The following is a 26,194-nucleotide window of genomic DNA, read 5'->3' as shown; positions in this document are numbered from 1 at the left end:
CTTTTTATCTGCAACTTAAAATGTCCTTCTTTTTCTTTAGCTGATTGACTAGGTGACATGTAGTGCTGTATCCAGTTATCTTTGGAAAAATGGCTTTATAGCAGTCATTCTTAACCAGGGGACCTCAGCAAAAATCTAAGGGAGCCTCAAAATGTCATTTAAATGAATAAAATCTAATATCTCCCTGGACATTTTATACATTTGATGATTATACATTTTCCTTTTGCCAAGGTCTGAAACAGTTTATCAGGTACATGTAAAAAATCTTTATCCTTATTCCTTTTCCAGTAAATCAGGAACAACTGGAAAAGTCATGGGGTCTTTGAATATTGTTGTGGACAATGCAGCCAAAAAGTTGAGAACCATTTCTTTATAGCTATGAATACACATTCTTTTTTTTTTCTTGTCTGTTATGATGTTAATCCTCTTGGCTGTTAGTCAGTAGCTCATTGGTCACATAGCTTGGGTTTCTCCAGGTTTCCTTTAGAGCCTTGTTAGAGTATGAGGTATGCTGTCATGGCAAGTTTAAGCACTTCTGAGTATACACACCACTTTATAAGGTCTTCTAGGGGTCGTTTTCTCCATGCCTTTAATGGTGGAATTAAAGTGTGATTCTAGTTGTGAAACATGACAATCACATCCTGTCCATTATAAAGTCTGGGTTACGGCATTGCCCCAGAGGGACAAAATGTCTGTGGCACTAAGAAAGTGAGGCTTTTGTAGACTAGTCAAAGGCTGCCTCTTGAAGGACTGAGAGACACGATTGCAATGGGCATCATAGAATTGCCTTTAATTCAATTAGGTATTAGTAGAAATGCTGTTTCTAAATCTAGTTTGAAATCTTTTACTTGAATGTACTTTTAGACTGTGATTTCTATATGAGATGTAAAATATTGGCCGAACTAGCCTTGTAATGTTGCTATGGTGCCATGTTAGTCAACTTACGGCATAATTGGGGGTGTGTGAGTGATGAAATCATGAATTCAGTAACATGATGGAATACTGTTTGGCACTAGTGTGTACGATGAAGGTTTACACCATCTTGAGACAATGACACGCTTCGCTTTCTGAGAAAAGAGGGGCCAACTTTAATGACGCCTCCTCGAGCTGTCATCAATTCCCTCTCATAACTACGACCTAAAAATACTCCCAAAAAATAAATAAAAACAACATAAAAAATTATCAAGGGGGATTAGGAAAATTGAAGAATTGTTTCCATGTCTCAGCTTTAACCTCTCAGCCTTTATTTGTTCAGTCACTGGAAGAAAAATGAGACTAGAATATCAGATTCGGGCCCGCATGGCCCACTTGGTTTCCTTGGAAATGTATCGTACTCACAAACGGCAGTTTATTTAGGTTTTTGACCTTCCAGCCCGCCTGGCAGTGCTTCCCTGTGGATGTGAGACGTTCTGTTGTATGCAGAGTGGAAAGTGGAATACTTCACGCTTGCCCTTTTGAGCTCAGTTTTATAAGCCCACGCCCAGCTCTAGTTAAGAGTCATTAATGGGGATTTGTATTCTTCTGCACTTGCTACCTTTTCCGTTGATCTAATCTGAGAGCAAGATTCAATTTCTTTTTATTCCACTGTATGCGACAAAGTAATGTTTTTACCTGCAATGTCTTGCCTTAATTTCATCTATTTGTAACCCAATGATGAACCTGAAATGTTATGTAACGTGCACTGTCCTGGACGTCAGTCCAAACTCTCAAGCCGATTCAGATGGCATCATTGGGCACACCATTTGTGGTTTTAATGAAATCAGTTGAATACTCAAGAAATAACCACATGTTTGACTTTGAAAATGTATTGCTGAATACTCAGTAAACATCCCCTCCAGTTCTGGTCCTGATTTCAGATGTCTCTTGACCACTTCACTATGGGCTTGATTTATAAATGTGGATTTGTATGAGGACTGCCATCAAATGGCTTATTTTTGCTAACATAAATAAAAGAGGGACCACAACCGCAGTCATCTGTGGTAGAATCCCCAATAACCCTATTTTTTGTCTATCAGAAATGTTTGATGGAATATAGGAAGTGAAGGAACTGTGGGAAAATGGGTATGTTAACTGTTAATTTTTGTAAAGAAGGGCTATTGTTTCACGGGTTTGCATGCTCATCACATTTTGTTTTTGCTTGAGGCTATAGTTGTTGTTCTTTTGCACATGTAGAACATGCATTTGATTAGCAATTTTGGCAACTCATCTTCTTTTTACGTATTCTGTTTTATACTACGATATGTAGCATTCATAGACATCTCAGGTTCCTCCAGGGTGGTTTTGACATACAGTAGCACGGTCTTTCGTACCGGCCAGCTGCACTGGTTCAGAATAAAGTTTCAGGGGTCTATCGCACTAGAAGGAAAAGCAATTTGATCCCTGAGCCACAATCCCGCATGACTTCTAGCATTCCAGTGGGAGCCTGTGGCTGCTGTGATCCACTCAGGAAAACCAGGAAAAGCCAAAGAGGAAAATATGATCGTCTCTATGCGGCTACTGTTTGGAACCTGATTGCAGTAACTCTGCTCTCACTCTGTGAGATCTGAAAAGAAGATACTAAATATCTCCAATCAATATCCTGTGAACAGTAACTTTTGACTGTTTAAAAACAGAACACAAAAACGTAGCAAAAACATGACAAAGCCTGCATGTTCAAGCTTGCACTCTAAAAAATACTGGGTTGTTTCAACCCAACTGTTGGGTTAAAAAAAGAAAATGTAAACCAATGGTTGGGTTTGTCCATATTTCACTCAAACATGGGTTGAAACAACCCAGCATTTTTTTAGAAGTGCGGTTAAAAATACCTTATCTTTTATCTTGTCTTGTGACTTTGTTTTATGAGAATGATTTCAGTAACCATGTTTTACACAATTAACCAAAAAAATCAGACTCCAAAGTTTCCAAGAGTGCAGAATGCACAAAAATCTTTTTTTAAATAATTTCTTTATCGTATTTAAGCGAGAAAAAAAAAAAACACTCAACCATTCAAAAGTTTGGGGTAAAAACATTTTGTTGTTGTTTTTGTCTCTTATGTTCACCAAGGCTACATTTATTTGTTTAAATATTGTGAAATACAATTACAATTTAAAAATAACTTTAAAATTTTAATATATTTTAAAATGTTTAATTTCTGTAATGACAGCCTTCAGTGTCACATGATCCTTCAGAAATCATTCTAATATGCTGATTTGGTGCACAAGAAAATGTTCTTATTATCAATGTTGAAAACAGCTTTTCAATGTTTTGTGGAAACCATGATGCCCCCCCCCCCCCCCCTTCTGATGAATAGAATGTTCAAAAGAACAGCATTTATTTAAAATAGAAATCTTTTGTAAAAGTATAAATATTTTTACTTTTACTTTTGACTGATTTATTGTATTCTTGCTGAATAAAAGTATTAATAAATAGTATTAAGTATTTCTTTTTTCTTTTTTTTTTTAACTTACTGTCCCAAAACTTTTGAATGGTTTAGTTGTTTTTGTACATTTATTTTGTATGTGCTGATTCAGGTGCCTGAATCGCAGCTGTGATGTTGTCAGGGCTATGTTCAGTGTTCTTGTCTTTTCAATCATATGCTTGTTTCTTGTGTTTCCTTTCAGTTTAAGGCCTAGTCCACACGGACACGGGTATTTTTATAACCGGAGTTTTTCCTCCTGCGTTTTAAAAAAAAATCCCGTCCACACATGCTCGGTTTAAAAGAAATCTCTGCCTACATGAAAATGCAAAAAACACGCTATCAAACGCTGTCAAGAGCATGCCACACCAGCAGGCGGCGATCGTTAAGCCACGTTGGCCAATCAGAAGCCTGAATCAGAAGCAAAAACCCCGGTTTTACTGTCTACACGACAACACTGCAACCGGCGTTTCTGAAAATCCTCACCCTGGCAGGGGTTTTCAAAAATGTGCGGTTTCAGTGACCTGATACTGCGTTTCCGCGTGGACGAACGGCCGAACCGCGTAAAAAAAGTCACGGTTATAAAAATACCCGTGTCCGTGTGGACAAGGCCTAAGTGTTGCTAATTCCCTTGTTAGTTGCCTTAGTTACTAATGAGTTTCACCTGTGTCTAGTTTAGATGCCTTTGTTTGTCCCTTGTATAGCCCTGTTATCTTTAGCGAGTATGTGAATTATGCTGCTCCTGCTGCTGCTTTTCTCCTGTGTGATTCTCTGTGTGGATTAAATAGTACCTGCATCAAGCGTTTTGGATTGGACAATACACAACGTGACAATTGTATAGTCCCACTAAATTATGCTAGATCTTGATAGTCAGTTGCATCCCCCACAGCCTTTAGCACTCATAACTGGCCTCCATGATCGAGAATTGCGACATGCAAATTGCATTCTAGAGACAGCGTGTGCCAGTGGACTGAAATATATTTGGATTTTTTTCTTTATTCCCCCTTAACCATTATAACTTAATATATTCACCTCTAATGCCTTGTATTTTGTGTTTGGTGGTGTACAGAGTGGTACATCAAGCTGGTCTGAACTCCCCTGTGCATTAAATGAAACTCGAACCCCATCATCTCCCCAAAGACTTTACTTTGGCTTGGCCCGGACCCCGATACTATTCCCTAGCGGTCTCATAAAAAATGCTCCCTGGATCAGGTTCGTCACTTAAAGCAGGTTTTTGATGAGGCCAAACACAACCTCATAGGGGAAAGTAACACCAATCCGGTGGCTTTGTGGATTTGCCACGGTTTTGAGTGGGTTAAACGATATACTTCAGAAACAGGGCGCTAAAAGCAAGTGCCCATGTAGAGGAGCTTTGAAGAGGTTTCTGAGGTTAAACTTGAGGGAGAACTACTGAAAAAGGTTTGATTTTGATCCTACGTCTTGGTGGCTTCGCCCAAAGCCCTTTAGACAGCAAGAGAGTCAAACAGCCCTACTAATGTGTGTACTTCAAAATGTTCTGTAATGCAACTCCTCTAGTTGGAGGACAACAGCAAACAAAGCGGCCTGGTCCTAATTAGCTGTTCTACTGAGTAGCTGCATGGAGTCCTCTCTCTTGTTGTATTTATTATGCCCTGGCACTACACAGCAAAAGGCGCTGCGAGGGTTCAGTCCTCCCTCTGATGTGGTAAGTCCTCGTCTTGGGCAACTGCATCCCCCCGCTCCTGGCTGCTCACCACCGGCGCCACAATAACTGCCACCCCCTACCCCCACACCTCCCCTGCTAGGGGTCGACTCTGGGGGAACGAGAGCACTCGATGACAGGCCTTTGCGACCAGGTCCCTGTTTATGAGCAGCCAGTCTGATGGCCTGTTGAGCTACATTTTAGTGACTTTCTTGTAAGAGTCTATTTGAAAATGTTTGCATAGACAGAAGAACTGTCCTTATGTCTTGCTCTTATTAGAACAGTTAGCCAGTTTATTTGATGATGTTTAACATCACATCCAGCATTCTTGATTGTATTTAGATTGCGGTGTAAAAGAGTAAGCTTGATTTCACATAATTTCTGCAGGATGTGGTTGCTGCATGGGAAGACACAGCTCTGGCACGGCTCTGCTGTTTGTAACACCAGCCTACCATAGCGTTGTAATCACCCATACCACGTGCATCAGAATACAGAGGAATCAGGAATGCTTCGGCATGATTAGCATGTGACAGATGCGGTGAGGTAATGCGATCTCCCAGGCTCATCACGATGAGATGTGTAAAATTGCTCTGCATAAAATGCTTTTAGCTAAAGCTGCTGTTTCTCGCAAGACATTTTTGGGTTGGATTACTTCTCATGATATATACATGTAAAAATAAATGATGTATTGTATGTAATGCTTATCACCAATTCACACAAGATATAGACCAATGTTATTGTAGTATTATTTGCATACTAATACATTTTTATTAATATTTTGAATTGGCTTTTATTTTTATATTTTCATTTTAATTCAAATTTAGTTTTTTTATGTTTTTTACATTTATTTATTTATTTATTTATTACTATTTAGGTTTATTTTATTTTTATTTCAGTTTTAGTTTTTATTTATTTCCAGTTGGTAATTTTAGTGCTTCAACTTAAACTAAACAAAATTTATAAATGTGGCCTGAAACTTAAGTTTAAGTAAAACATTTTTCCCCACATTTATTTCAATACTAGTTTTATTTTAAAATAAAGTATTACCCTAATAGAGATAGGTGTGTCACCTATTTATTAACATTAATATTATTAATATTTCTTAACTAACATCTAACTATCACAAAATATATTTAGCTGTGCTACTTAACATTTAAACATGTGCATATTTGGTATTACATAAATTGATTTTGGGTAAATTACAGTAGTGCTTTTGACTTTTTTTATTTTATTAAGAACCAGCTTTATTAGCCAATTATAAGGAAACTGACTTGGTTGGTTCTTCCATTGTGCTTTTGTAAAATAAAGAAAACAAACAGAATGCCGCTTTCTGCCTTTCCGGTTTCCTGAATTTTGTGGAGAGTGTCACAAAAAGGAATTGAAACTCAACATATAGGCTACTAGCAAGCTATTTTTTTTTTTTTTTTTTTTTGCAAGATTGTAGTGTGGATCACCTGTGACTGACTGTATTCGTCTTCTGACTGTATGCACTGAACCAAGACATCCGTACTGTGATCATTCAGGACAAATACATGTACCGTTACACCCCAATTTTGACCCCCGACTTTACCAAACAATTACAATTACAATAAAGCTTTTTATTCTCCATGTAACAGCAGAACTGCTGTTGTTATGTTTTGCATGATATATTATCCTTTTGAGGGGAGCATTTGTTGACATAGATGTAATAAGATTTGCACTTAAATTCTAATAAATGTTTGTCCTGTGCATGTTATTTATTACAACACATTTCATAATGTGTACAGGGACAAACGTCTTTAAAATGATACTGCTACGCTAGGTTATTGTTACTCCTTGGAGAGCTCTCTCCTCAGAATTTAATTATTTTATTCCATTGTTCAATCCGCAAAATGCATTTTCACCCGTGTTGTTTTATGGCTGGCGTGGTCCTTTCGCTGCAACACGTTCCTATTGAAAACAATAGTTCTATTTAGCATCGGGAGGCACAGCGCTGCGGAACATAAATGCGTGTTGTGTTGTGTCTGCTGCTAATTAGCGTTAACGCTTACATTGCAGCATGAACTCATCCTACTGTAGAGTCCCTCATCTGTTAGAGCTATTATTGGGGAAAAAAACCCACTTTTGAGTCCCATCCAGGAAAAACAACAATCCTGGGGTGTCATTCTTCATCGGGGAATCACATTTCATGGTCCTGACCTTGGTAATGATTTATCTATCAGCTAGAAACACAGTCCTGTCTGAGTGCACAAACCGCAGGTTAGAGTCAGAGCGTTCGGTATGGTTGCCATCTGTACCTCATTGACGCTCTCTGTTGCATCTTAGTCTGGGAGTTCCAGACCTGGCGATCCAATCCACTGTCTGCTCTGTAATATATGCTGTCATCTTACTTCATCCATATATGCTGCTGATCTAATGTGTTGCTCTGTTTTCATGTCATTTCTCATTATGCTATAAAAAAAAATCTCATCACAACTATGGCCAGGATTGAACTGCTGGCTGGTAGAGTGTGGTATAACATGTGAGGTTCAGTTAGATTTGTCTTAATAAGGATATTTAATATTATACATTCCAATTACAACCTCAAACATTTATCATTTAAATCTGAAACACTGTTTTGCTTTAGACTTTGAATAGTGAAATTGAAAGATTTGGCTTTCTGAGAAACTATGAGTGCTTCTCTTACTATGATTGCATGTTTTTGGAAGCGTGTTGATTAGCGAATGAAGGGTGTTTACTAACATTAACCAACTAACCAATCCTTCTGGTTTATAACAGGCAGACGGCACCAGCTCTGCCATTATTAACATCTCTCCTTCTCAGTCCAGCCTCCATGTACGTATGTATGATGACATCACCAATTTTCACATCTCTTTCCATCTCTCTGCAACCTTCATTTCATTGTGACTAGGTCATTAAGTGTATAATGCTATGGTTTGAGTCCAGGGTTTCTTTCCCTCACTACGTGTGAAAATAATATTGGATTTTATTTGTCTCTTTATGTGTTTGTGGCTCATGGCATGTCACCTTTATTCAGTCAGAATAGCTGTGACAAAGTCAACAAGGGGAATACACATGCGGTGTGGCTTGTGTTCTGTGTTGCATGCCCTTGGTGTATGACGATGCAAGGACAAGTGACATCACCCAGACCAAGGTCTGACATTTTCATAAAGATTTATACTAAACAATATGACAAAATATTTGTCAAGATGAATTCTCTTAAAACAAGTCTTAATATCAATAAGCCATTGTGCTTCTCGCTTAAAATGTTTAGAGATTTTTTTAAGATGATATTTAAATACTTCACCTCAAAATTCTGTCATTTACTCACTTTATTTTTATTTCAATTTTAGGATTAGTAATTTTAGTACTTTAGTAGTTTATTTCAATTAGTTGCTAAGGCAGCATTTCTAAGGTTTGTTTAAGGTTACGTTTCCACAAATGATTTTGATTAGTTTTAGTTAACAATAACAACACTGATTCCACAGAAAAAAAAGGTTTAGGATGACATTTTTATTTTACTGTGACTTTCTCTGTAAGAATTTTGTACTTTATTTCAGCGCATTCTCATACCCAAATCGTCACTTTTTCGTCACTTTCTGACATTCGTCAATATCCGACGCACAAAGCACCCTTTAGCGTCCATATGAGACGCATAACCCTACCACAGACCTAAACCTACCCATAACCGAAGCGTCTCATATTGACGCCAAGGATGCTTTGTGCGTCGGATATTGACGAATGTCAGAAAGTGACGAATTGGGTATGAGAATGTGTTGTTTATTTTGTAGAGCTAAAGTGAAAAATCAAGCATTCAGCTGTCTGAGGCCCTTTTCTTCTCTAGCATGATAATGCCTCACTGCACAAAGTGAGGTCCATATGGTTTGCTGAGTTTGTCGAGAAAGAACCTGACTGGCCTATACAGAGTCCAGACCTGAACCCCACTTGTTTTGGGATGAATTGGAACTCCAAATTAGTCAGCCCCCATTGTTCAACATCGGTGCCTGACCTCCCCGAGGCTCTTGTGCAAATTCCTGCAGCCATGTTCCACATCATTCCCACAGCATGTTCCAAGCCTTCTCAAATGATTGAAAGCTATTATAGCTGCAAAGGGAAGACAAACGTCCCGTCAATACCCATAGTTTTGAAATTAAATGCTCAGACAAGCTCATATGGGTGTGGTGTTAGGGAGTCCACATACTTCTGACCATAAAGTGTATTTCAAAATGATATTTACACCAGTCTAATTAGGTTAACGGATGCCTCTAATCATGAAGATCTGCATGATCTAGTTGGCTTTGTGAGTTGTTACTCTAGGTTTCTAACTCAATGAAGGATTTTGTACATGTGACTGACTGCAGGAACTTTGGGTGACAGACCCATTTATTTTATGGTATATTGTTCTTTATTTATTTCTGAGGCAAAGCTAATTTGCCCTCATATTTGTCTTCGCTTTTTGTTACGCTTCAGATTGGTTGCAGAACACGAATCCTGTTTTGTGTTAAGATCAAGGAGACTTATTGAATTCAAACTATTCTTTTTTCTGCACTTTCTCCAACAAAGAAAAGTCAGGATCATGAATGAGGGACATAGAAATGAGAAGCAAGCATATAGGAGAAAGGTGTGTTCTGTCATCTTCTTAGGCCCATCTACTCTTGGAAGTCATGCAGGTCTTAGTGTGGTCCAATTTGTTTCTAGTCAAATGATCTCCACAGCTTTGGGGCTTTAGTTCTAGTCCTTATGACTACATTACACCAGGCTAAGACTAAGCAGAATCCTTTGATACCACTTCTTGTTTATATCACACTCTAAATGTAGTACTCTTTGCCTCCTCTTGCCAAGACATAGAGGTTTCTTTTTTTGCAAACAAAGATATTTATTTTATTAGAAAACATTAAAACCAGATGATCAAAAATCCAAATTTTCTCTCTCACCAGAGCCAAAGTAAATAGGGCTGTTAAAAGATTCCCAGTGCATTTCCCCTCATTGCCAAATGTCAAGAACAGAAAGAAAAAGAATGAGTGAAAGGAAGAGAAAGAGAGAGGGACGAAAAATGTGTATTCAATCAGTTTTCAACTAATGAAATTTTGAAGATGCAGACTATGAGCTTGTCCTGTCCTGTTGCTTTCAGGAGGGAGAGAGAAAAGATGGTGAGGAGAGCCGTTCATCACACTTTTTCCTAATTGAGATTTGTTTCGCTATTTTGAGGTCTTGTAATTCAGGGATTTTCAAACTGGGGTCTGGGATCCACAAAAGGGTACCAGAGGCTCTGGAAAATATTTAACATAAAACATTTACTTTTACATTTAATCATTTAGCAGACACTTTTATCCAAAGCGACTTACAAATGAGGAGAGCAATCAAAAACGCAATCAAACCAACAATAGGGCAACAATATAAGTGTTGTGACTATTCCCAGTTTTTTTTTTTTTTTTATAGATATAGAATCGCAAGTGTTAGTATTAATGGGTGAAGTGTTGGCTTTGAGATAGGCAGGTCATTCCACCAACATGGAACAGTCAAGGTGTCTTTGGAGAGGCTCAAAATCAAGAGATATATATTACAACGTGTTTTTAGGGCTGTCAAAGTTTACATAACTTAAAGTATTTATTAAATATGTTTAATGCAAAAAATAACTACTGCTTTGGAGCGATGTTTTTGTGAGAAGCGGATAGAAAAAGAGATGCACTCTCAGCTTAATACAAAGTAAATATTTTCCAGATTCTATTCTATTCTATTCTATTCTATTCTATTCTATTCTATTCTATTCTATTCTATTCTATTCTATTCTATTCTATTCTATTCTATTCTATTCTTTGTGAGAACTGTCATGCACATAGGTCTGCCCCGTGATGGTGCAGTGTTTGCTAAAGTCTTTGCCAAGCCTTCAGACACTGCAGAGGACAAATAGTATTTCAACAGTTTTGCCAGTTTTTTTTGGTCTTAGCAGTTGACATCCAAAACGCATCAGTAGTTTTGAGAGGAGAAAAAGAAACATGCCGAACTGTGGTTGCTCATAAAATGGAATATTGGTTGGTGGCTTCATTTTCTTCAGACCATGCAAATATGCTGGAGGTTATTTGAAAGACTGCCTTGACTCTGCTGAAATGTGCAGACAGTGAAGGAATACAGCACACTTCTTAGTGAACAAGAGATGCCCAAAACCAAAATAAATTCAGTTATAAATGTATACTTGCATTGAAAAGTCCCTTTAGGTCTATCCAACTTCCTGGTTGAGAAGGCCGGCATTGGTGTAATATTGATGTGATATTGTGGATGCTAAATACAATTATGTTTTCACATATTTATTATTCACATTTACATGCATATATACTCTTATCCAAAGCAACTTACAGAAGAGGGACATGCAATTCGTCACAAAGCCAAATATATTCATAGTTTATTTGAAAGTAAGACTAGGAAACAAGCTAGACCAGGCCGGTTGCATAAACTGCTTAGACTAGTCTTATAAGTTAGTCATCTCATTTTTTTTCAAGACGGGTCAAATTTTTTAAAAGTCAGTTACATAAAAAAGTTGAATGGTCTAATTTAAATCTGAAAAGTAAGACTGATTAGCCCTAACTAAATGCTAGTTGGTCAGACTAGTTCTTAAGACCAGTCTTAACTTAGTGGCTATATGTTTATGCAACTGGCAGAGATGAAAGGCAAAGAATAGGAATCGTGCGTGTGTGTAAGTGCCTTATAGTTATTAGTGAGAGTGACAACTGCATTTTGGAACAGAACTTTCACCCTTTTTCAGGATTTTTTAATGTATTTTTTCATGTGGTAACAGCCTTATGGAACACGGAGGGATAATCACTGAACCAACTTCGGTCTGTGTCAGCGCCAGCGCCAGTTATGTCATTTATGTCACCTTACCTTACTCTACGGAAGTAGTAGGTCACCCAGGTACTTTTTGCCTACTGTTTTATTAATATGGACATAACTCTCTTTTCACACACTGTTTTTTGCCTTCTATATTGTAGGAAAGTAAATACTAGTAAATACGGCAGTCATCCTCAAACAATGACTTTGTGAATGTAGCCTAAACAGACTAGTGAAGTTTTGCTAGTAAACAGCATGGCTATATACTCCACCAGGCAGAACAGGACAGAAGTGTACAGTACTTTTCAGAATGTATACTGTATAGTATGTATGCTATATGAATATGTAGCTTCTACTGCACTCCATCACAACATTCATGAAAAATGGACTGAATTGTAAAGTTGTGGAATAAACTTTACCTGCTTTAGAACCTACAGGTTTCCACCAACTCCATGTTGCAAATTCCTGAAGCCATGTTGGATACTGTTTATATTTCTGAATGAGCCGTCAATCAAAACACATGGAATGTCTGTACTGTGTATTTAAACGTCTGTTCAGTGCTCAATTATTACCAACTTTATTTGGTTATTTTTCATCACTAGTGCACACAAGCATTTTTAGACCCAAAGCTAACACTACCAGTGCTCTGCATTAACCTTTACCTCAGGAATTGAGAATGTTTGCAACCATTTTAACAGGTTTTGCATGAATTAATTTTTGGAGGAGCAGTGAAGTTCCCTGTTTTCCCTCTGCCTTTCCGACCACCCTGTTTCAGGTACCAATCCACCCTGGGACATAGCAACCAATATAAATACTCTCATTTTCATAAATTTTGAAGTTCCTAATGTCTGAAATCATATCATACACTTAACATTATCTTTTCATCTGTGTAACATCTCTTTCGACAGTGCGTTTCCATTTTTTTGCGAGCATGCACGCACATATACACCCAGGTTTATATGGAGCAGTACTTATTTTAATAATACCCCTAAGCCCTAAAACCTTTGGATAGAGTATAGAATAACTAAACACATACATCTGGTGCACTCGAAGTGTCTGGGTGACCAGACGCACATGCACGCACACACATTACACATCATTTCAGAGGCAAAATGGAACATTATTTCCTTGGTCACATGCGATCCGATTAACACAAACTTGCGCACAAACACCTAAGACGCACACACAGTAACTCGGATGGAAACATGGCTGTCACGGCATCCGTAGGCTCCGCTTTAATAGCTCTGTCAGACAAAGAGAGGAGACATGTGGCAGTACTATGAAAAGCACCATTCAGGGCCGTTAGACTGCCGCACAGCCAGGCCAACTCAGCTTAAGTGATTCTGAAGGCAGCTTCACAATACACTGCAGATACTTACTGCACACCCAGTCCCATTGACCCCGTGTGCAGCCTCTGGGTAGACGCAGGAGACACTCCCCCGAAAAACGTTCCCTTCATGTTACCTTCACCTTCCTGCTCATCTCTCTGACGCTCTAATCTCTCATTCTCTCTGTGGATTACCAGTGTTGTTGAGTCATTTAATACTCTCCTTTGTTATGTTGACTTGAAATTATTGCATAAATTTACGTTCTTTTCAGAATCTCTGACCTGAGACCAAAATTTCTAACTCTAACTTCTAGAGCTTTCAGGTTACAGCCCTTCAGCCTATTTTGACTACTGTGTCTTTTGTAAATGATTGTACTTACTATTTTTTTTTAAATTTGACTAATTTTTCCAAACACGGCATAGTCCTTTAACCTGTTCTGACTTCAGGTTACGCACATGTGGTGCACACGTCTCTTCTGTAAACAAAAAAAACAAAACAAAAAAACAAAACAAAAAAAAAAAAAAAAAAATTTTTTTACGGAGTCTCACATTTTATGAGCAATTCTGGAGCTTTGTTTTGTGACACTTCTCATCTTACTATCTCCCCGGAAATATTACTGGCTTGTTTTTTATAGGATTGTTTATTTGCAAGTACTATAGCTTTATTAGGATCTTCTAAGTTATTACGAGTAAAATACACTACCATTTAAGAGTGTGGAGTCAGCAAGGACACATTAAGTTGATCAAAAGTGACAGTAAAGGTTTAAAGGCATTTCTGTCATAATGAGTCTGAGTGTTTTGCATGGTAATTAATATGACAATATTGATATGTTTGGTCTTGGCGGAATCTGCTTCGCTGCTGCTGCTGTTGGTTATTGCTGCTGCTGCTGCTGCAGAGAAAGTACGGGAGTTGCTACTGCCGATACATACATGTATACATAACACGCTGCTGTGAGCAAGTAAGACATGCTGCTGCTGTACAATATAGCGTAGATGAATTGCACTTGGCAGATCTATACAAGTGGAGCTGGGGAAGGTGGAGGGTTTCTGTAAGCGCGCCATTGCTGACCACGAATTTGAAGGTTGAGCAGCAAGCTCATTGGCTACTGATACACCAGGAACCAATCAGCGGTGCCCTATAGAGTGATTGCAAGCAGACTGAGTTAAGGACTAATAAGCCTGCGCCATCTAGAGTTTCATGACAGAACTTTGTATTTATAATGTTACTAAATGTTTCTATTTCAAATAAAGTTTTTTTTTGTTGTTGTTCATCATTAACATGAATAAATAAAAAAATCCTAAAATAAAAGTATCATGATTTCCACAAAAATATTGTGCAGCACAACTGTTTTCAACATTGATGATAATAATAAGAAATGTTTCTTGAGCACCAAATATGCATATTAGAAGGATTTCTGAAGGATCGTGTGAAGACTGGAGTAATGATGCTGAAAATGCAGCTTTGCTATCACAGGAATTAATTAATTTGAAAATATTTTGAAATTTAAAAGTTATTTTAGATTTAGAATATATTTTTTTAATTTTAAATTTAGAAATATTATTGTTTTGATCTGTTTTTGATATTATAAATGCATCAAAAACATCAAAAAACAATACTGACAGAAACTTTTTTATTTCTTCTCATTTATTTTTATTTTAGAAGACTGAATGATTAACTGTATTAATGAAAGATTTCATTCAGAGTTTGTCACACATAATCATGTAGCCTATATGACACACTCTGACACGAGTACACGCACATTCCTTGGCACGGCAGTGGCATGTGGGTTAATTAAACAACACTGTCGGCCCCCCCTGCCTGGCCACCAAAATGCACGCCACTCCGCCACACTCCCCAACCACTAAGACGAGGAAAAAACCCAGCATATCCCGGCATTGCTCCATCACTACTGTTTTTCCTCTCTCATCATAAAAGTTTAAAAGAACGATGGAAGCGAAACTTGAAGTCTCTCCTCAGGGTGAGTTGAAACTGGCCTTTTAGAAGAGAGAGAAGTGTGTGTGGGTGCAGCTAATGGAGGGATCTCTTCCAAACACACTGTGTTTTATGCCACGGTGGGTCAGTCTGTCTTTCATCCATCTGTCAAACACACACACACACATGTATTTGCATAAGACTCACATCATAATCTGACTACATTTTTGTGTCTTGTTTTGAGGCAGCGTCAATTGTAGAGGGTGTTGTCCTCATTAACAACACTCTTTTGTCTTTTGGTTGGTGGGAACTGCCTGATTGTACCTTTTTGAAAAACTTTCCATGTGGAATGAGTGAGTGTTGGCGAGACTTGCAGTATCAGTGGCGATTAGCACATCAAATTGCAGCAGAACATCAGCGCTCCTGATTCATACCCGTGAAAGTACCAGAAAAATGACAATATGAGCTCTTTCTTTCTAGTTTCATTTGATATGCTTAAATTACCATCATTACAGCAGATGAATGATTTATCAGTCACTTATGGAAAAGATTAAGTTATGGAAAGGGTTGTTTCCACTGGTCGTTTGGTCTGTGGATGGTGTCACTGTCACTCATGCATGTTTCTGCTTAAAATGTTTTGACATTTGAAGATATTTTCTCTTGACCCTTTTTCATTCTTCACTTTTTCTAACCTTGTCTTATTGTTTGTGTTGAATTTGTCGGACATGCTTTAGATGGGGCAGTGGGTAAGTTAAGGCCTTCATTGCTTTCAGACTAGACGTTCCTATTCATGAAATTAGTGATTTAATTAAGCAAGGGTCTATTGAATGAGGGATGTGGGGTCAGATATGCATAGACCCTCCTTGCTTGTAATGCTTCAATCTTCCTGTTCTCTTATTTTCTTCATCTGTGTCTACAGCAGGATGAATTTATGGACTGGTGGAGCAAGTTTTATGCCTCCACAGGTGAGAGGAACAAGTGTGGAAGTTATATGGAGAAGGGCTTCGATACACTGCAGGTAAGGCATCACAGTAATGTTGTCCCTCATGTTGTTCTAAATGCGTATGACTGACTTTCTTTCATACTTCTGCAGAACACAAAATAAGTTTTTTTTTCATACATTGAAAGTCAATGGGACCCAAAACAACATTAGACCCCCCAAAAAACACTAAAAGGCTTTTCACACTGCACTTAACCCTGGGGTATAAGTGTTCTAAACTCTACTTTTAACCCAGGGCATACTGTAGAACGTTTCACACTTGTAATTAAGAAGCGGGGTTGGCACTGCTTTTGACCTGGGGTTACGAAACTCCGGAGCCGGGTGAGCACCACTTTTGCAGTGGTAACTCACTCTGTGGTGCCAAACTTGTTCAGTGTGAAGCAATGCTATGTTAGAATGTCACAGCTAGAAACTGTGATTGCATGCCAAATTGCATGCCTCATATTCACATGCGTTGGATAATATTAGTCACAGAAACACTGTGTTGTTTCAATATTTGAGGGGAAACATGTTTTATTCTTAATTCTGTAGTCCAAAAAGTCTAATTTGGGAAAAACTTGATATAGGTCAATATATACAGGGCACAGGGCAATATATACACAATGCTAGAGCCTTTATTTAAACAGGTCACATAGGCTATTGTGTTCCTCCAATCAATGACTCTGACACTGCAAATATGCAGATAAGAACGTTAACCCAGTGTGAAACGTCACCTCATGAGGACCCAGGATTATTTTTTAACCCTGGATAAGGTATGAGTGTGAGACGTAAAAAGTAACCCAGGATTGTATTTTCCCAGGGTTTAGAATGGAAAAAGCCCTTAAGACTTATATATAGAGAGAGTTTTATATATATTTATATATAACTTTCAATGTGGGAGGAACTATCCTCTTGAAGAACCAGTTCATGGTTTTCTACAGAGCTAGAGAATAAAAAGTTCTTTGTGGAACTTGAAGGAATAATTCACCCAAAAATGAACATTTTGTCATTGTTTATTCATGCTCATGTCTTCCCACTGGCACGTCTAACATGATCCCAGCGGTATGAAATCTGTACATGGAGATTAACAGCAAAAGTTCATCATAACTATAGTGACATTATCAGTGCCCAAGCAAAACCAACACAAGGATGCCAGAATCCGAGGTTGCAGAAACATCAGCTCCACACACAGCCGAACTTCAAAGCCCTGCGGTCTCCCTAGGGAGTGCATATGCCTACTTTCAAATGCTCACTCACCCCGACTCCAGTCCACTCCAGCCCACTTCCCACAAGCGTATCCATTTATAATAGAGCCAGTGGCTGCCAGATTCCCAACTTTTCCGATGAATTCATGTCGGGGTTGCCGCAGGGGGATAACCAAGTGCAGACAAGGGCTCCGTTACTGACGTCATCGAGCCGTTTTCCCCCCAGCCCACACCTCCCTATCATCCCTCGATCTCTGGCCGGTTTGTCAGCGATCTCCCCTGTCACCACATTCTCTCTCTACTTGCCTTAGCCACTCTTTCCAACCTTTCCAATCTATAACGTGTCCGTTAGTCATCTGGCAGGGGCCTCGGGTCTCAGGGCTACCTGCGAGGAACGGGCCCAGTTGTTGGCTGCCACCGTGTGAGACTGTCCCACGCACCGGGAGGAGCGGCAGACAAAAACACTTTCCCTTAAACTGCTGAGATGAGCTGTTATTTTGGGCTTATGGTGCCTGAGGGACAGATTGAAGGCAGGGAAAGAGCAAAAGAGACTGGGAGAGGGTTTCATGTGTTGTGTGTCGTGTCACACGTTCAGGGACCGGGCCTGAGTGAGTCAACTAGAAAAACAGATCGACTCGCTTACGAGGATTCCTTCATACTTTTGTCACTAAGTTGTCTCCTGGGTGGCCGTTTGGTTGGAGAGTTGTGCGCAGCTAGTTAAAAGTTGTGTAATGTCACGGCAAAGCATATTTTCCTTGGGCACAAATCGTTTTTGCGCATTTTATTGGAGTTTTTAAACATTCTCATAATCAGGAATTTCCAGATCTTTTTGCATTAATGGTGCATTTGAGGTAGTTTGACTTGTGCCTGAAATGTTAAACCCACAATTAAAAATCCCAGAGTCCAAGATTCTTTAAAGAAAACTGCTTTGGCAAGACAAACAATGGATGTCTTGTATATAGCATGTGTCCTTTCAGCCCTTTGAGTTGATTGAAGATCTGCATGCAAATCACAAAAATACACATTCTCCTGTGCTTCCTTTCTCAGGTGTATGACAGAGAACTGGAGAAAACGGAAGGCTTTGAGAAGTTTGCTGATTTCTGTCAAACCTTTAAACTTTACCGTGGAAGAACCCAGAATGAGAGTGAAGACCCTTCTGTTGTTGGAGAGTTCAAGGTAGGGTCATTATAACATCTCAGTTATAACTATCAGCTGTCTGATATCACATGTGCTCTCATTCAGTCTTCAAGAGGGAAAACATTCAGGCGTCGCCAGATGAAGCAAGGGATGGGTGTTGATGCTTATTAGCTGAGCTAATACAAATCATTGAATCAGGCCTTCTATTTAACAGATCACATACTTGCATCTGGCAGGTTCAGCTTGTTCTTTGTCAAATTTACCTTTGAATAATTTGTTTAATTATTAATTATTAATCATTTAGAGCGTTCTGCAACAGAGAGTCTCGTGCCATTCTTTTGGTGAACTGTGAACTCCCAGAATGTGTCTCCTTGCCTTCTTTACAGACACTGCTTCTTAAATACAGAGGTTCTTCAATAGTTCTTTGTAGGACCTATAGGTAACCCTAACCTTAACCCTCTTATAAAGAATCATGTTATGTTGTACAGGGTTCTTGGGGTGGCTATATGGTTTTATTGGAGATTAAAATTTTCTTGAAGACACATTCTGGGTTCCTCAGGTCATTGTACTGGTTTATGTGTTCTTTAAAGCACCAGTACATTGATAGTTTCTGAAGAACTAAAGAATATATATATATATATATATATATATATATATATATATATAATTTTTTTTTTTTTTTTTTTTTTTTTTTTTTTTGTGAAACTTAAAAATTATTATAATTTTTTTGTTTAACACTTGTACAAAATATAATTCACACAAAAATGTAAAATTTGTCAACATGGCATGTCTTCTGTGGAAAACATTTGGTCATGTTTTACATAATTTCAGACGTTTTAGTAATAGTTATATACTATTACTAGTAAGTAAAGTTTATTTATATATATTTATTGTTATTTGCTTTTATTTGTATATTTTCAGTTTTTTCATGTAATATTTATATTGTATTTAAGCTCCATTTCAATTAATGAAAAGTTTTAGTTAACAATATAACACATATTACACCCTTTTCCCCATACATCAAAAATAGATATATCACTTATACTAGCAACAAACAAAAAACAAAACAAAAAAATCCCACAAAAGTAGTCCATATAACTTTCACAAGTTATATACTATACAAAAAAAGTCTTCTGAAGATAGCTTGCAATATTTTTGTGTCAAAACCAAACAAGTAAAAGTCATTGTTCCCTTTGGCTGTTACTCTCAAATCTCATTTGAAGTTGGGTTTTTTTTCCAGTCCTGTTGAAATCTGTGTTGTGATCGGTCATATGACATGCAAGAGCCAACAAAAAGAATATAGTCTATAATATTGGATAGAAACGTTTGGTTTTGTAAATGATTTTTTTTTTATTAAATGATTTTCATTTTTTGGTGCACCTTTAAAAATACTCTCCTATGGCATCTGGCATATGGCTTTAAAACCCATTTTGATTCTAATGGGAACCTCTAATTTGAAGAGTGTAGATGCTTTTTCATGGTTTATTTGGATTACAACTGGTTTAGTTCTAGTAGGATTTGAGGGAACTAAATTTGAGGGATTAAAGTGTAATTTGAGGTCTGTCTGGAGGCCCCAGACTGCAGGTCTCCAGAAAAAAGTAAAACTAAATTGCACCATGAGTTACACTGACTCCTGTCCCGTCCTCCTTCAGGGTTCATTTAAGATCTATCCATTGCCTGACGATCCTTCGATGTCTGTACCCCCACGTCGGTTCTCCAAGCTCCCCCCGAACGGAATAGAGGAGTGCCTGGTACGCGTCTACATCATCCAGGCCTATGGCTTACAGCCCAAAGATGCCAATGGCAAGGTAGGTACAACACAACCAAAATACATGAAAAAGGAAAGGAACATGCTAACTAGCCATTTGCTTTTCAGTGTCCTTGTATACGGATCAGGGTTGGGAGAGTTTGTTTCAACAGCCCTTGTATTTTCAGTAGATGCATTCACAAATCTTTGTAGTTTTTTTGTCAGTCAGACGAGCCCTTTGTGAAGCCTCTGCAGTGCCAGAGTCATAAGAGAGCCGAGAAATTGCTTTATGAAAACATGGAGCCACCCTTTTACCCACAACCATAAACTCTCAATCGCTGCCCGAGACCTGGCCAACACGCCACCACCGCTGGCCCTGCGTCAGATGGGCTTTCCCTTCATTAGTTGCGAATATGCTAAGATGACGTCCTTTCATCACCTACTCAGGCCAGGAGTTATGATATGGAACATTTCACACATGTACTCGCTGCCTATGAAACACGCACTGATCACAGAGATTTGATGCTTTTTTCCACCGCGAGAGCAAAGAGCCCCTGTTTTAAGTACAAAAAGAGGGAGTGCTGTTTTGGATATTGTTGCTTATAGTATATATGTGTGAGTATGTGGCTATGTTAACACATACTAACAAGCACTTCTTGTTTTTTCTTAGTGTGACCCCTATGTTAAGATCACACTTGGCAAGAAATCAGTCGATGACCACGACAATTACATACCCTGTACTTTGGACCCCGTCTTTGGAAAGTGAGTATCTCTCTTTTTTCTCTCTCTTTCTTTCTGTGTCTTTGAACAGATTCTCTCACACACACACATAGAAACACGTCATGGCAAGGATTGATTATACCAGCAGGGGTCGCCACACTCATAATAATGATGACCCCCCTAATTTAAAAAGTCTTGATGTCGGATACGTGCAAGAAGGAAAGTGATCTGGTGGATAAATGATACAGAGACAGAATACGAAGCATGTGGATGACTACCTTGGAGAACTTTTAAGCAAAATAATTTCTGACTAAAGGAATTATTCAAAGATTGAAATGTGTGTCTTTTGCTTCTCATTTAGGATGTTTGAGCTGACGTGTTCTCTGCCTCTTGAGAAGGACCTAAAGATCATGCTGTATGATTATGACATGGTCAGTAAAGATGAGAAAATCGGAGAGACCGTCATTGATTTGGAGAATCGCTTCTTGTCGCGCCATGGCGCTCGCTGCGGGCTGCCACAGTCCTACTGTCTGTAAGAAATGCCTCTGTCTCTCATCCTATTTCCTTTTACCTCACAGTTATTAGTAGTCATTATGAAAACTGTAAAGAACAGGTAGTTAATGTTTAAGCCATGATGGAGCCATGACCTAGCCTTTGACCTTTGAATCCCATCGGATTCAGTCATATTCTGATCCTGTCTTTCATCTTCTCTGACCCTGCTTAAACCAGTCTAAGATGGTTAGCTGGTTTTCTAGCCTGGCCAAGCTGTTAAGACTAGTCTGTTATGCTGGACAACCAGCTAAACAAGTTGAAGCCAGTTTCCCCAAGCTGTCTACCTGCGAAGACCAGTAAAGCACCTTTTTATTATTATTATTATTATTTAAATTGAGTTGAATCCTGTATCATGTTGTGATCCTGCTTGGGCAATCTGGTTTTTGACTTGTTCAGGTAACACAGTCTGATTTTATTTTTCCCCAAATTACATAATTTTTTATTTATATTTTTAATTTTAATAAAATTAGTTATATTAATTATAAGAATTGCATATTTTGTTTTACTTTATTTATTATTTTATGTACTTATGCATTTTTTATTATTTTAATTTATTATTGTATTTATTTATTTTAAATATGTAATGCATATTTTCCATTTTGCAGAGCCATGCTGTCTCATATAGCTTATTTAATGGGGTGTTCGGCAAAATCATACCAGCCTGAACAGCTTGGCCTGGCTAGGAGACCAGCTAACCACCTTATTTTATTTATTTATTTTGTTACCAGAGTAATCATCTCCTAAATGTAAAAAAAAAAAAACACACAAAAAAAAAACAATTCAAGTTTTGAGTAACTGTTGGCCGTCACAACTGTGATAACACATTCTGCTCAGAAACACCCTTGGTTTTTCATCATAAATGAACTCTTTATGTTTCTGTCCTGACTCTAGGTCGGGAGTTAACCAGTGGCGAGATCAGCTAAAACCATCCCAGTTACTTCATCGTTTGTGCGAGAGGCGAAACTACAAACTGCCCATCTACAAGCAGGATAGAGTCTATTTCAGAGGACAGGAGTACACCATCGCAGACCTTGGTCAGTGTCCTAAACACACACTCCAAGTAGACCTAGTTTCCTACCAGTGAATTTAATGTTCATGATGTTTGATCGTTAATTCTGCGATTGTCATTCCCAAAGAGCGGCTTCTTAGAGAATTGTGCGCAGCAATGCACGTGAACGCGTACGTACGAATAAACACGGGCATCACGACCTATCAAACCCGCCGGCTGGACGGCGAAAAAAGAAAGTGGAAGTCTTTTCTTTGGAGCTGCTGAAAGCATTAGTCACGAGTAAGAGCTAATCAAAGCAGCAGCCTGACTCCATCACATCTTCCGTCATTAAAAAAAGTGAGCCGAGCACGAGATCGGCTGCGGTTCTGTGAAAACACTGACAGAAAAAGAATAACGATATATGTCTCGGCTTGTGCCATACATCATATCTTTGTGTGTGGGATCACAGAGCTGTCGGGGAGGCCGCTTGGCTGTTCTTGCTCGGGCGCTATGAGCGGAAAGAATGAGTTGTTCCTCTGTGTGAAGAAAAACAAGTGCGATATTGTAAAGACGAAGGACTTGTGTAAACATACAGCACCTCTGACATAGTCATTCATTCACAGCAAATATATCACTCCTTGCCACAGCAACCTGACGTCCCCTCCTGTTTTAAAGTGTGCCCCTGGGATGACAATGCTAGCTAATGCTAGTTCACCATTAGGTGTGTATTATGTTGATCAGATCCTCCCAACACTTCTGGTTTGACCTCTAAAGTCCCATGGCTGTCTTTCTACCACTCAGATGTAACACAAGGCCTACAGAAAGCCAAGCTCTCCAGCCATTTTCCCTTCCATGATGCTTTGGGATGAGGCCGGCTTCAGATTTATGGGGAACTAGCATATAAGCTTGTTCAGCCAAGGTCAACACTGTGGCGGACTTCTCAGCCTCCTGCTCCCGTGTCTTGCCGCGGAGGAATACTACATATTTTTGTTTGGCCCACGTAACTGCGGCAACCCGCGCGTCAAAGCAATTATCAGGTGGCCGTTTCAGGCATCCAACTTAATGGCAGAAATGATCTTCCTCCACTTCAGTCTTTTTCCTCTTTTCTCCACACTCCGACCATGTTTCCCTCAGGGACATGACACAGGGTTTCAAACCATAAACTCAACAGTGGACGTTTATTTTTTTTCTTCTTTCGCTCTCTCTTTTTGCTTTTTGAAAGGGGAAACTCTCTTCTTAGATCAACAGCAATGAAATCAACGCATCATCTGAGAAAAGGGGAAAGATAAACATTTCCGACTATTTAAGTGGAATGCTTCATGAATGTTGGCTCTTTTCTGCTCTCGGTTATGACTTCATAAAACCCAATGCCCAAATGTTCTTCATATCAAATCAGAGGTTAAATAGTGGTTCCATTTCATGGTTTTAATGGAAAATAACATTATGATGAATCTTCCTTATAACTTAAACAATTTTAAGCTAAAAAAAAAAAAAAATGTGGGACCTTCTGCGTCAATGTGAATATAATCTACAATGGCCTTATGGTTGACTACATTTGGCCCTCAGATGAAGGGAAACCTCTAAACCCTAACCTGGGACCAGTGTTGGAGCGTCTAGCTCTGTTGGTGTTGAGAAGGCAGGGTCTGGTGCCTGAACATGTAGAGACTCGACCCCTCTACAGCCCCCTGCAGCCAGATATAGAACAGGTAACAGTCTCATATTCTTATTACAAAAAAAGTTATATATTAAATAATATATTAAAACTGGAATTATTATTTATATTTATGATTTTATATTGATGTAATTATTATTTTATTATTATTTTTATTTTTCATGTTTTTTACGAGTTGGCCTGTCAGTCTTCAAGGAGTTGTTTTATTTTCCAACACACAGGGGCGGTTACAGATGTGGGTGGACCTGTTCCCTAAATCTTTAGGTCCACCAGGACCTCCCTTTAACATCACACCACGCAAAGCTAAAAAGTAAACGCATCGCTTTTGTTTAATATCTATCATTTTGTCTCGAAACACATCCAGAAGCATAACATGTCAATGTTTTCTGCTCCCATAGGTTCTTCCTGCGCTGTATTATATGGAACACAAGCGATGTTATCTTGGATGATGTCAGTGTTTCTGGGGAGAAGATGAGTGACATTTATGTGAAAGGGTACATCTGGGTGTCATAAATGGGTTGTTGGGTTTGTGTATATGAGCTCTGGTTAGATTAAGTTGTTATTGTTTCCCATGTCATGGGCCTGTTGCTTGTCTGTTGCCACTGTGACCAATAGTAACAACGGCATGCAAAAATTATCGATCAGTAGCTACAAACACACAGTTGCAAGGCAACCGTAGACCCTAGCTGTAGGTCAATTACAGCTAAGCTGCATTGTATTCTAATGTGTTGGAAATGATGTGTCGGGTAATTGCGAATTGTTCTTTTTTCAATCCTAGCTGGATGCACGGCCACGAAGAGAACAAGCAGAAAACAGACGTGCACTATCGGTCGCTGGGAGGTGAAGGCAACTTTAATTGGCGGTTCCTCTACCCCTTCCACTATTTACCTGCAGAACAGCTCTGCACCATTGATAAGAAGGTGAGGTGTGATCTAGGCTTAGTGGAAACAAAGAACAAGTGAGAAAGAAATGAAAGGGAAACTCAAACCCTGTCAGCATTTATATCCCAAAATCTTCTGCCTTGATTGAATCTGAATAGGTGATCCGCAGGTCACCCTGCGTGATTTGCAGAGGTTTTGTCTAACGCCCACATTTTGAAGGATATCACTGCAGTTGGCAGGTGTTTAATGCAATGTTTCAAACCCAGATATGTTGCTGGCTGCATCTGGCACGCTTCCACTTACCAAACGTGGTACATGAACATCTTGTAATAGCAAGACAGTCCAGACTTCAGCCAAGCCAGCTCAGGGAAAACAGCTGTGATGGACAAGGCACTTAAAGTGAGGTTTTGGCAGGCAAGAGATCAGTTATAGTAAGATTGAAGATAGCGGTTCCACCCATTAAACTGAGGGTGGCCCGCAACAGCTGTCAAACGATAGATCCGCTTTGGCTGAGCTTTGTTGGAAGCAACACACAATAGAACCGATACATGGTGAAACGGATTCTCTTGCATGAAACACGGCTCTCAGTGATAATTGGAAGTGATTCCTTATTTGCAGTGTTTGTTTTGATGGAGTTGTATGCGGTTGTCAGGCAGGATGTGCAAACCGACGGGGCCTATTTACCGATGAACGGCAGCAGTTCAGCTCTGTGAAGCGGGAGTTCATTATCCTCCATGTGTTTGTCCACACATCCATCACGGGTACAGTACAGTAGGAATGCTGTCACGCAGATGGAATCCTGTCTGGCGGTGGGGTGCAGAATCAGGGCTGTAGCGGGAGTCGCTAACACTGTTTTCTGACTGGGACGTTTCTGTCGCTCTCGGTGGCTCTCACTCTCTCTCTGTCTCTCACCCTCTCTCTAATTCTGCTTCGCATATTCACGCCATCATTTCCTCGCTCTGTCTTTATCAGTCTTGGTCTGTCAGTTTATTTCTGCTTCTCTGTTTCTCCTAGAGGTGGTGTAGCTCATTTCTAGGGCTGGTAACTAAAAGGTTGTTGGGTCTTATCTCACAAGTGAGGCACTTGTTATAAAGTCAGAATTAAGAGATATAAACTTTTTAGTTCATATCTCGCAATTTCACCGGTGAGTGAAAAAGTTAATTTCAAACCCTGT

At 39.0% G+C, this 26,194-nt stretch overlaps 1 protein-coding gene across 9 annotated transcripts in view; it reads left to right on the top strand.

Annotated features, from left to right (window-relative positions):
• Window positions 1-26,194, top strand: part of dysf (dysferlin, limb girdle muscular dystrophy 2B (autosomal recessive)) — a 72,169-nt gene that overhangs the window by 39,913 nt on the left and 6,062 nt on the right. For 5 of the 9 annotated variants that reach the window (XM_079867089.1, XM_079867088.1, XM_079867086.1 and 2 more), the window contains 10 exons: window positions 16,059-16,157; window positions 18,371-18,499; window positions 20,113-20,268; window positions 20,878-20,969; window positions 21,289-21,459; window positions 22,371-22,513; window positions 24,034-24,173; window positions 24,361-24,449; window positions 24,538-24,633; window positions 24,918-25,059. In XM_079867089.1, the coding sequence (XP_079723215.1) occupies window positions 16,059-16,157; window positions 18,371-18,499; window positions 20,113-20,268; window positions 20,878-20,969; window positions 21,289-21,459; window positions 22,371-22,513; window positions 24,034-24,173; window positions 24,361-24,449; window positions 24,538-24,633; window positions 24,918-25,059 (1,257 nt within the window). Of the gene's footprint in view, window positions 1-7,832; window positions 7,890-16,058; window positions 16,158-18,370; window positions 18,500-20,112; window positions 20,269-20,877; window positions 20,970-21,288; window positions 21,460-22,370; window positions 22,514-24,033; window positions 24,174-24,360; window positions 24,450-24,537; window positions 24,634-24,917; window positions 25,060-26,194 lie in introns of all 9 variants that reach the window. The other 4 variants (XM_079867082.1, XM_079867085.1, XM_079867081.1 and 1 more) reach the window with 2 other exon arrangements.

The sequence above is a fragment of the Squalius cephalus genome (assembly GCF_949319135.1).
Source record: "Squalius cephalus genome assembly, chromosome: 3".
Classification (NCBI taxonomy): Eukaryota; Metazoa; Chordata; class Actinopteri; order Cypriniformes; family Leuciscidae; genus Squalius; species Squalius cephalus.
This window is presented reverse-complemented; position numbering and strand designations above follow the sequence as displayed.